Source organism: Eptatretus burgeri, chromosome 4, assembly GCF_056783735.1.
Source record: "Eptatretus burgeri isolate ZD-2024b chromosome 4, Ebu_testis_v1, whole genome shotgun sequence".
Lineage (NCBI taxonomy): Eukaryota > Metazoa > Chordata > Myxini > Myxiniformes > Myxinidae > Eptatretus > Eptatretus burgeri.
This window is the reverse complement of record NC_140964.1, coordinates 69739112-69751690: the sequence shown is the minus strand read 5'-3', so window position 1 is coordinate 69751690 and position 12579 is coordinate 69739112. Positions and strand designations below refer to the sequence as shown.

The 12579-nt window shown below is 40.5% G+C and overlaps 1 protein-coding gene across 8 annotated transcripts in view; it reads left to right on the top strand.

The window, feature by feature from the left end:
- The window catches only part of MASTL (microtubule associated serine/threonine kinase like), a 73730-nt gene that overhangs the window by 56238 nt on the left and 4913 nt on the right, over positions 1 to 12579 (top strand). For all 8 annotated transcript variants that reach the window (XM_085878582.1, XM_085878581.1, XM_085878588.1 and 5 more), the window contains 2 exons: positions 5195 to 6244; positions 9717 to 9858. In XM_085878582.1, the coding sequence (XP_085734708.1) occupies positions 5195 to 6244; positions 9717 to 9858 (1192 nt within the window). The remainder of the gene's footprint in view (positions 1 to 5194; positions 6245 to 9716; positions 9859 to 12579) is intronic.

The window sequence follows — 12579 nt, the reverse complement described above, 5'->3', positions numbered from 1 at the left end:
CTGAAGAGACCGCCGTCTGGTGGACGACAACTCAGCACCACCCCGGCACACAACACCACAACCTGACCCAGCAGGGTTTCCCCGTGGTTTTCCTCCTGTCTTCAAATAATAGGGGGGTCCCAAAGGCTTTGCTCCAATCCCATCATCTCGTGAGCCACCCTGCGAACGGCAGCTGCACAAGAGCTACTTCCATGGAGTGGGTTTTTCTTAGGTTTGTTTGTGTTTTTTGTATGTGTCACGGAATGAAGTGTTTTACAGTGGTTGGAGTGCAAGTCCTGCCACAAACCTCTGAGAAAGAGGTAACCCAATTGCCGGAGGACGTTCCTCAGACAGTTGATCACCATGTATGGATGGCCATTTGCTCACGAGAAGCTCCTCTGCCCTCTGAAGGTCTTTATTAAATATGTTTAAAATTATTATGAGCGACAACAAAATGACTGACTATATATTGCCTCAAGGAAGGTGAAATTAAAATGCAAAATAACCAATCGGTAGCTTTTCAAATGCAGCGCAGGAAATGGCCTCCATAAACGGGGGATGGACAAATGCACGGATAGACACCACAGTGCGAAGTACATAATTTATTTCTGACAGAGAAGTGCTTGCAACATGTTGAATATTTTTATGCCTCCGCTGATGAAGTCGATGGAGGCATTATGTTTTCGGTTTGTCCGTCCGTACATACGTCCTTCTGTGCTAATTTTCTCTTTTCTCTGCAACTGCTTATCCGATCGACACTAAATTTTCACTGTTGGTGTGACTACTCGTGTAAAATGCTTTAATGATAATTATGACATCATAGGTCATGTGGTGTGTGGTAGCCATGTTGGAAAAAGGAAAAACTTTGGACCTCTGTATCTCTGAAACCCGCTCCATGGAAAAAATTGAAACTTGGCACATGTCAAGTACTCCCAATGGGAAAGTGGTTTATTTTTTTTGATGATGATGTCATTGGTGGCTTTGTTATGACATCATAATTGCATGCGTCGAACACTTTATCTGATCAGTATGAAAAGTTTTGAGGGTCATCTTGGGCTAAATTGTATGGCGGTAGATAGGGGGGGAGGGGCATGGGGGCGGGGAATTGGCCATCGGTCATGTGTGGTTCTGCAGCCATATTTTTTGTTTTTAACATAAAATTCTTCAAAAATTTCCTTCTCTGAAATGGCTGAACAGATTGGAGCAGAACTTTACAGCTATGATCACCTATCCATGAGGAACAAAAAGTTCTCCACCTATAACATGATAGGTCACGTGGTTTGGCAGCTATGATTTTTTTGAAGCATAAACCTTTAAAAATCCCATCCAGAACAGCTTGAGAGATCGAGGAGAAACTTCACCCACATATGTTCCCCAAGCCTTGGGGATACCAGGGTGTTCACAAATAATTAACAAGGCCACATGGTCTGACAGCCATATTGGTTTGAACAAAAATCTTTAAAAAATTTTTTTTCTTGAACCACTTCATTAATCAACGTGGAACTTCACAATGATGATATTGTAGTCGTGGGGAATATATGTTTTAAATTCCAACCTGATTGGATGCATGGTCTGGTAGCTAGAATTGTTTAATATTTTGAATCTGGGCTTAGGGATTTAAATCAAACTTGGTCCAAGTATGTATAATGATGTAATAATTTTGGCGGAGGCATACCTGGTGATGTTGCGATGTCGGAATGCCCTTCTAATTTTAAATCCATGACTCCGCATATTTTGTTATCATTCACATTATCATTTAATTTTTACCTTTTTATTTTTTACCTCTTACCTTTTTAAAGCGTGTTTGTTCACATCTCCCATCAAATTTCTCTTTTCAAAGCTAGTAGTTCTGCTCCATTTGTTTCAATGTCACAAAATGCTGACAACTCATTAACTCACTTCATTTTGTTCTGAATACATTTCCTTTTTCTCTGCACACTATATGAATCCTAGTTTCAAGGAACTTTGCAGACAAACCAGGAGTGTTCCCCAAATCACATGCTCTGTGCAGCTCCATAGAAGTGGAGCCAAGATTATCTGCCAGATGATGAGGCATCATGTTGCGGCATCATCTGGCCAGTAGACTCGTGAACATAACCCTTTCATCCGGGTTATGGCCTCTTACCTTCTGGCAGCAAGCCTGTGGAAACACTGACTCCAATGGTATTCTCTAGCAGGCATTGCAGAACCAGGAAAGCAACTCGCAAGGCAGAAAGAACACCAAAAACCCACAAACTGTCCAACCTTCAGCCTGCCCCAAGAGCTTGTAACCTATGTTCCACGCAAGGGCCCAAATGGAATTGTGGCTGTACCACCTTGGGCTGCTGTGAGCAGCCTTCCATCTAAAACATCCCACGCTGTCCTTTGCAAACATTAGGCGAGCTATTGCCGCCAACCTGAATAAATGACAATTTTTTTTTTCTGAATGTGCAGGGGCATGAGGATGCAACTCACACGTTGAATTCAGAACTGCAACTCTGTCTAATGTTCTTTTTTCTTGCAGCATCATGGGTAGAGCTCCTATTTTTTTCGTTTTTTTATTTTAATTTTATGTTTCGTCATAATCTTTGTACTTCTCTGCAAAATCCTGGTCTGGTTGTTGTGGCATCCGTTTTCATTTCGATGCATTATTCAGTCCAAGCAGGGGGCCATGCATTGCTGACCGGGGATGGGGGGGGTGGGAGACACTGTGCTTTTGAGACGTATATGACATTGAAAAGCTGTGGAGTTATTGGTCTTAGGGTGGTTACCTTTTGCCTGCCGGCCGGCAGCAGCATATGCATACACATGCACATCCCAACATGCACTTTCCTCAAAATGGACGTCAAGGCCACCCAGGCAAAAACTTTTCCTGTCGTAATACTTGGCAGACTACGCACAAACAAACACAAGAACACTTCAAAATATTGATGTAGATGAAGACCATTTGATGATGTACACTGCCTACAGAAAGTCTACACCCCCTTTCAAAATTTTCACCTTTTGTAGCCTTATAGCATGGAATTAAATTGGGTTAAATCAGACTTTCCACCTTTATTTACACATTGTAACCCACAACTTCCAAGTGAAAAACAAATTTGAGAAATTTCAGAAAATTAATTTAAAATAAAAAAGTAGAATATCGTGGTTGGATCAGTGTCCACCCCCTTGAGTTAATACTTGGTGGACGCACCTTTGACGGCAATTACAGCTGTGAGTCTGTTGGGATAGGTCTCACCAACTTTACACACCTTGATTGGGCAATATTTGCCCATTCTTCTGTATAAAACTGTTCAAGCTCAGTCAAGTTGTGTGAGGAGCGTTGATGGACAGCAATCTTTAAGTCATGCCATGGATTTTCGATTGGATTTAGGTCGGGGCTCTGATTGGGTAACTCAAGCATATTTATATTTTTGTTCCTTCACCACTCCAGTGTAGCTTTGGCTGTGTGTTTTGGGTTGTTATCATGCTGAAAGGTGAACTTCCATCCCAATTTCAGCTTTTTTGCAGAGTGCAGCAGGTTTTCCTCTCAGATTTTTTTGTATTTTGCTCCTTCCATTTTCTTTTCTATCCTGACAAGTGCTCCAGTCTCTGCTGATGAAAAACATCCCCATGACATGATGCTGCCACCACCATGCTCACAGTTGGGATGGTGTTATTTGGGTGATGTTTGTGTTGGGTTTGCGTCAAACATAACATTTTGCATTTTGGCCAAAAAGTTCCATCTTGGTTTTGTCAGACCACAAAACTTTTTGCCATATGGCTTCAGAATCTCCAGAGTGGTGTTTATCATACTTCAAATGGGACTCAACTTGGGCTTTTTTGAGTGATTGCTTCCTTCTTGCCACCCTACCATGCAGGCCAGACTTGTCGAGTGCTTGGTATATTGTTGTCACATACACACAGACCAGTTTTTGCCATAATGGCATGTAGCTCTATTGAAGTGCCATTGTCTTCTTGATAGCCTCTCTGATCAGTCTCCTTTCTTGGTCATTCAGTTTGGAGGGACGGCCTGATCTAGGCAGGGTCTTGGTGGTACCATATGCTTTCCACTTCTTAATGATTGTCATTGTCTGTGCATCAAGGGATATTTAAGGCCTTTGAAGTATTTTCAAACCCATCCCCTGATCTGTGCCTTTCCACAACTTTATACCGGAGTTATTTTAAAAGCTCCTTGGTTTTCATCGTTGAATCTTTGCTGTAAAATGCACTACCCAGCAGAGGAAACCTCCAGGGACAGCTGATTTTATTCTGAAATAATCAGAATCACTGCAATTTAAAACACATAGAGGCCAATTAACTTGGTGTGTGATTTTGAATGTGATTACACATGTGCTAATTTACAATTGTTCTCAAAAGAGGGATGAACACTTATCCAACCAATATATTGTAGTTTTGTATTTTTAATTCATTTTCTGGAATTTGTAGAATTTGTTTTTCACTTGGAAGTTCTGGGTTATGATGTGTAAATAAAGGTGGAAAAAGTCTGATTTAATTCCATGCTAAAAGGCAACAAAAGGTAAAAAAAAAATAGTTTGAAAGGGGGTGTAGACTTTCTTTAGGCACTGTAATTGTAGAAGACTTAAAACTAAAAAGAGAGTATTCTTTGGCCATGTGTGCAGTTTGTGTGCCTTTTCGGTAAACCATTTGAAGTTCAAAGTCATCCTTTGGATTGCATGACGATACATGCTGTTGCCTGTTACAGGAGTCAATGGTGTTTGCATTGTAAGCATTTAAACAAATGTTGTTCCATTTTATTTATTTTGTCATTTCCATTCAGACAAGACGTCGGAGGCTACATCGGAGTGATGGTGTTTTTACCAATTTATATCAAGTCCAAGGTTTATCGTGTACTTAAATATTTTATTGATCACATAAGTGGTTGAATAAGTAAAAGAAGTACAATCATAATAGTAGTTTGAGCATTTGCCTCATTGTGTACTGTTCAAATCTCTGTACGACTGATTCGTTCAATATGTATACAAACGTCTCCTTGTTCTGCATCTTGTAAATGAACAGACTCTTTATTGTGAGCCTTCATTATTGTAGAAAATAAGATGCCATGATCAAGCCATAATGCTTGACTTTTACCAATGTAATGAAATATTATTATATTTAGTTTAATATCATTGCATGTTCACTATTATATATGGGGGGGGGGAGGGCAAAGGGAAGGGAAGAAAAAAAATATTTTGTAAGATGGTTGATTGCAGCTGCATGATGTTTTGTTTTCCAGGAAGAGGCCAAGAAGACATTGCCAAGCTGGAAATCTTCAAAGAGTTTTCGAGTCTACGTTAGACCAGATGACTTTGGCAGCCAAATGATCCCTGCATCACCCGATCAAGAAATTGTTACTTTAGGCACCTCCGAAATAAACAACAAAACGAATCTTCACCCACCAAATGTGAAGGCAAATGGTTTAAATTCATTCACAGACATTTGGCAAGAAGAGCAACAGCAGAGTAATGCATATGCAGACACATGTCCTGAAACAATGGAAGAAAACAAAGAAAACCTGTTCATTCCAAAGGTGAAGAAACTGGAGGATTTGAGGTGTACCAGGAGCTTAAATAGCATTAAGCGCAAGCTTGACCAAATGCTAAGTCCTGATGATGAATATCGCTCGAACAAAAAACGAGTCTGCAAGTTCGCCAGGGCACACCTTGGCACTGGCATAACCAGCATTGTTAAAACTTTGAGAATTGAGGCAGATCCTGTTGCAGAAATGCCAGTGACCACCATTACTCCACCCCAGCCAAGTCGAGCATCTAAAGGTGGCACTAGTAGTTTGGATCAGCCTGGTGTGGCCAAGAATTTGCTCTTGAAAATGCAGAGTCAAGCAAAGCCTAGCTTAAATGTTCTTACCATCAGTCCAAAAATGACACAGACAGGAATATGTAGCCCCAACGTCTCATCTGAAAGCTCGCTTATAGAGCTCTTTGTACCAGAATTTGACCACAGTGGGCGAGACATGTCGTTTGAAAATGAGGAGATGGAATGCAAACAAGATAGGACTGCAGAGAAATTACAACCAGAGAACATCATTTTACAATCACATCCATCCTGTGATATGATTCAAGCTCTTTTGAATCTTGAAGTTCCCAGCAAGTGCTTGCCACCCCATTCTAAGCGCCGCTCATCCATCATTTTCATGAGTCTGGATAACCACGTTAACAGCATGAGGGTCAGTCCCTCTTTGTCAGCCTTCCAGTCGTGTTTCTCCCTGACGACACTACAAAATTCACCGATGGCCAGCACATCTCTGTTGGAGGACAACCATCTTTCTGTAAGGATAATTTTGTGTTGTGCTGTGTTGCTTGCCATGCCTTTGCTTTAAAACTTCAGTTTAAAATTGCTGTCCTATTCCATGGATTTTTTTTTTATTCATACATACACTACTGTGCAAAAGTTTGGGTTATTTTTCACTTTTGTGGTGGTGTTGTGCATTAGACATTAGTGGGAAGGTGGAAGTGTGCAATATAGGAATATAATCAATAAATGTCTGCAAAAATCAATTTAATAACACAGTTATGTTTAAGTGTGGATAATAAATTGGGAAATTGAGAATTTTTTTTATTTTTGCGACATATTATCACAAGAAAAAGTACCCGTCCCAATTGACGGGAAGAGTTGAAGTTAATCGTCAATTTAAATTATTTCATGGACTTTAAAAAGGTTAATTGTGTTGCGCTCAGCACGGGATTTATGGTAGTGGAGGCCCCGGGGCACACATGAGTGGTGGTGGCCCTTTATGCTACCAACGATGAAGTAAAGCAGTGGTTTTCAACCTTTTTCACTGATGGCACCCTAAACTCTTATATCGTGTTCTGTGACACCCCTATTCAATTTTCTATTTGTATAATTGCCTGAAGAATATTGTAGGCTCCACGAGTTAAATTATTGGATAAAATACATAATTTGAGTGGTTTTTTTTTTTTTTTTTTTTTTTGCTGTCTTTTATTACCACCAATGGATTCCAGCCACAACTGAAGATTGGCAAAGCGTGCAATTAGCCTGTCAAAAAGATATTGTATTACTGTTACAACTTCCAAGCTACATTTGATTTAATTTGAGTAATGGAACTATAAGTAGCGAAACGAGAAGCATTTCTTTAAATGTTCCTGGTATCGGATTCCACAAACTCAGAAAGTAAAAATCCCCTGACCAAGTGAATGTGGACTATATTAGTGAAACAATTTCCAATTAAACTTGTCAAATTCCCATTGAATGCCCAATTTTGTCGCAAATTTGCTACACTGGTAATAAGCTATTATTCACTACAACAATCAGACACTTACGTGTGACATTGCACGATCCGATAGTGATAGTGACACATGTAGGCAGACAGAGACTGATTAAACATGGATAGTGATAGTGACACATGTAGGTACCTTACGCGCCTTTTGACTAGCAAAGTCGCGATATAAGTCAGAGAAGCCAATATCACACAGTAAGTTATATTCAATTGACAAGAGAACATGACAATAATCATGGATGAGCCCTTGGGTGGTGGAGGCCCTGGGTATGTGTTGGGTGGTGGAGGTCCCACGGCACATGCCCTGGTTGCCCTTGCGTAAATCCAGCCCTGGTTGCGCTCTTGATTTCACTCCGAGCCAAAGCTCTGAGCTACTTATATTGCCCACTGAGAAATGGTGGTGCAGTATTTGGTGGCGGAGGTTGAATTTGTCCAAAAAGAGGGAAAATACAGCTATTTTAAGTTGTGTGTTATGCCATGAAGATCTGTGTTAAACATATTTTAATACAGATGATCATGTTGATTTTAAAGATTCCTGGAAGGGACAATAAATTGTCTGACTATATTGCATTTACAAAAATAAAATGAAAATGCAAATTTACCAATCAACAGCTTTTCAAACATAGCACAGGAAGCAGTCGCCATAAATGGGACACAGACAGACAGACAGACAGATAGACAAACGCATAGCCAGACACCACGGTTTGCATTGTATATAAGATGTGCTAGTAATATCCACTTACCACAAAGAAAATATGCAGGAAATGGTTTGTGGATCTTTGTTCAGTAAATAATAATAAATTGATGCAATCAACACCAGTTACAAGAAATCACAATGAAGTTCCAAACTGGTGAATATGTGAAATTAATTTTCATTAGCTTGTTCCCTTGAAAGTGTTTGAGTGGGTTCATAATTGTGTTGAGGAAGCAGCACTCAACACAACATTGTGTAAAGACCCAAATCTGAGAAGAAAGGAACAAGAAAATAGGACAAAAGCTGAAGATCTCCTGCACTGGTGTGAGGTATACTTTATAATCCCTGTAATAAACTGGCTCGGTACAAAACAAGCAAACACCAGGAGGACCCAGAAGAACCTCTCCAAAACAATACAATCACTTGAAGTTGCTCAGCTTATGCAATAGGAATAGAAGAAAATAAATCCAGCAGTTGACCAATGAAATGAGAGTAGGTGTGAACGTTAACATCTCGTCCAGCACTGTGAGGAGAAGGCCGATTGCAACAGGTCTCCATGGCAGAATTGCAGTAAAGAAACCACTGCTGAGACCACATAATAATGAGAAAAGACTGGAATTTGCAAGGCAACACCAAGATTGGGTGTTTTAAACGATGAAATCCAGTACTCTGGTTAGATGAATTGAAGTTTAAACTTTTTGGATCGAAGAGAAGCCAGTTTGTCTGCCAAAGACCTGGAGACCGTTACGGCATGCAATGTTTGCAGCCTATTGTTAAACACAAGGGAGATTATTTGACTGTCGAGAGTTGTATCTCAGCTTTTGGTTGTAGACAAACTTGTTCAAATCAATTGGACACTAATAAAAGAGAAGTACAGGCAGACACTGCAGCACTATGCAGTTCCTCATGGAAATCGTGCAATCGGAATAGGATTCATTTTTGAACAGGATGATAATCCAAAACGCACTTCCAAGATCATAAAACAATATTGCGAGAGCAAGGTTACAGTTGGTATGCTCCAAGTGTGAGAATCCATCCATCCATTGGGACCATACTCTGGACAGAGTGTTGGTGCTGCCTAAGCAGTCTCCTTGGCTATTGGGCACAATCCTGGATGGGTCACCACTCCGACGCAGCATATCACCATGCTGGCACTCATTTTGCCGACCTCGGAAGGATGACAGGCAGTCAACCCCACCTGGTATTAATTGAACAGCTGAGTGGGATTTGAACTCAGGATCCTAGGATCCTAAGCCTACCACCCTAACCATTAGGCCAACATCAGGCACGAGTGTTGGAATGGCCACCCCATAGTCCCGACAGTTGTGCCATCGAGACCTTATGGGATTACCTGGAAACAGAGAAGAGCAAGAGGAACCCAATTAAACTTACAGAACTGTTGAATGAACGACAGGATATTTGGCACAATATTCCTGTAAGAGTGCTTCAGTCAAATATAGGAAGTGTAGGTAAAAGAGTGATGGCACTCAAGAAGGCAAAGGGTAGATGCACAAAGTATTGACTGATATTATAAAATGACACTGTTCTTGTTATTCAGTTCAGCAGTTTGTTTCATGCATTTATAAAGGCTGTTGATTTACAATAATAAATGCGTACGACTGTTATAACTGATAATTTGATGATTTTGCCCAAAAGTATGGATATCATTTGCATAACCCATACTCTTGCACAGTGCTGTTTTCTGTATCCATCTTTTGGAATGTCTGAAAGAGTTGCATGTTTTTGTTTTGCCAATTCCAACTGACTTGTGGTTGCTGTTGACCAATCATAATTTTCTTCACGTTTCAGACAACCTGCCCCATCAGTGTACATACACCATTTCGCACACCAAAAACTGTGCGCCGTGGTGTTGCCAATCATAACAAAAGTATTCACATCTTCGGGACTCCAGACTACCTCGCACCTGAACTGCTACTCGGAATTCCTCACGGTAAAGGCATTTTCAAGCAGACGTGCTTTCCAAATTCGATTCCATGGAATAGTTCATGAAGAACTCCAGACTTTTTGAAAATTTATGAATAAATATGTTTGCAAAGTCGAAGATACGTGTTTAAGTTTTTTGGGAGGAGCAAATCATGCATCCTCACAGATGGGTTAATCCTCCTCCTCCCCCTAGTATTACATACTGGTTAATTCTCCCTTTTAGGCCATGGGCCAGATATGGTCCATGTGCACCCCCCCCCCCACAACCCTTCAACCTCATATTTTTCTGAAGCCTTCGGGTCCCCTAAGCATGAATTCAACTGGTAACAGTGAATAAACTGGGACTCGCTATCCATTTTCCAACCATATCTGACGGTACCCTCAAAATGTCAACTTTTCCTCAGTTTCGCACATAAAAAAATCCCCTGACCGATAAGATCTCTGCAGTTGCCCAAATAAGCATTAATATTAACAAATTATATATCAAATGAAAGATTATCACATGCAGATTTTCAAAATAGAGTCATCTGTCAAATTTAATAGCTTTATGTTTGTCCCAAGAAGTGATGAAGAGGAGTACCTCTCCTTTCCTTTTGACAACTCAGATTCAACTCAGATATCTGAAATAATAACGTATATTCATGCTCATTTTACCTGACAAATAAATATTTCTGTGATATCACAAATTTTACTACCTTTCTATTGATACCAAAATTGTCCCACACCAACGAGAGATCGACCAGATCTTACGTCTTAAACATAAGTACATCACTGTTGCAACACCCAACATGTAGTCACCAGTAAGACGTAAGACTGAGAAAATATTCCTTACTTCACATAAAGAAATATCAATTATAAGTTTATTTAAGGAAAACAATTGAAACTTATTGTGTCATGTCCACAAAATGTCATTGTGCATGGATTACACATAATATTAATTATCACTGTCTTCATCACTCTCCAATGCCTGCTCTATATCATCAAATGCATTCATATCTGAATCCTCATCAGAGTCGGTGTCGTCAGGTGTGACTTCAGCAATGTCAGCCAGTTGCCGTGGGAGGACATCTCCTTCATACCATAGACTCATCGAGGATCAAGGTTACCATCCTTTTCCTCCCAACCATGTCCCTAACCAGCCAGGAACCTGTGGTTTGTTATTTGTCAACATCCTAATGATCATCCAAATCATTTTCACTTTAGTTGAGTGCTCCATTGCTTCTCCAGAACCTGGATAAAGTAGCTGATTAACTTTCAGCTTGGGACTCTGTCTTTTGGTGATATAGCAGTCAGGAAGTATAACTGTGTCTGTCAGATGTAGAGACCGCCTTTTACCCTTCTCTTGAGAAGGCATCTCTGGGCATTTTTCAACATCATCACCATCAACTTCTTGAAGCATGATTCCGTGGGCAGTATGGACTGACCCTTTACCTGTGAAGTCATTTATTAGTGAATCAAAGCTGTCAAATTCCGAGTGGAATACAGCGGGCCCAGATGGTGACCTGATGATCTGACTGGATAGCTGGGTTGATGACTACATCACTGCCCCTGCTAGTGCTGTCTCCAGTTCCAGCGTAAATGAATAACTCTCACAATGCCCTAACCTGTTCAAAAAAGTCACGAGCTTCTCACTCCTGTAAAGATGTCGTAGAGAAACGCACATGAGGATATGTTTTGAGTTTCCAAGATCCATTGGTAGCAGCGTGACAAATGTCTTGCCCTATGGATTGAACAAGTCTCTGGATTTGAGGGGTAGTGGGTGTTGCCTTTCCAGTAAAAATGTAGCACAGGAGCTGTTGGAGAACATCTGGAATGACATCTTCCGGTGCCATGAGATCAGAGGGACTTGGTGGCCATTTAGGATCAAATGCCTTTGAGAAACTATCTAAAATGGACTGTCGTAATTGTGTACCTGTGGTCTCAATCATATCCATTGATGCCAACTCGAAGGCATGCTTCACTGCTGTATGGGTATCGATGTCTGAGCTGAACAAAATGTATGATTGGAACTTTCCCATGTCACAGAATGATAGCTTGTCTTTAAATGGTTCATGACTTTCAAGTTTGTGTTTAAGCTTGTGGCTCCGATAGTCTGGATTACGGTGTTCACTGTCTTCTCGGATGTCAATGTATATTTTTCTCAAATCGGACGGCTTCAAAATGTTCAGATTTTGTAATACATCCTTCTGTACAATCTTACATACAGTTTGAAATGCCTTCTTATGAGCTGCTTCGAAATTTATCTGATTAATTTTTGCTTCTTGATTAGTACTTTGCCATTTTTCTGCTTTCTGCATGTATTGTATGCGACAGTTCTTGTGGTATTTCGCTTCACAAGCAAAGAGATCATGCCCCCTGATTCTTGTTCGAAGTTTCTCATCAGTTTTCTTCTCTGCCATCTCAAGCACTGACTTCCATCCATCATATTCAAACTGGCTGAGGCCCTGGCTACTCCAGCTACCTTTAACTTTAATCTTTTTTCCGATTCTCTGAACCACAGAAAATACAGTCAGGTTTGAATGTAATCTTGTCACTTGAACTTCTGCGGCTCATGCGCTGTTGAGTAACATTTGTGGTCTGTGATGAACTTGCTTGCAGCACATTTAAGCCTGTCAAGGTTCATTGTGAACCATTTATAACACTGCCAGTGAAAGCCATGATGCTCTCCTATCACATCAGGGATCAGGTCACATGCTTCCTTCATCATGTGGTAAGATGATGGAGGTTT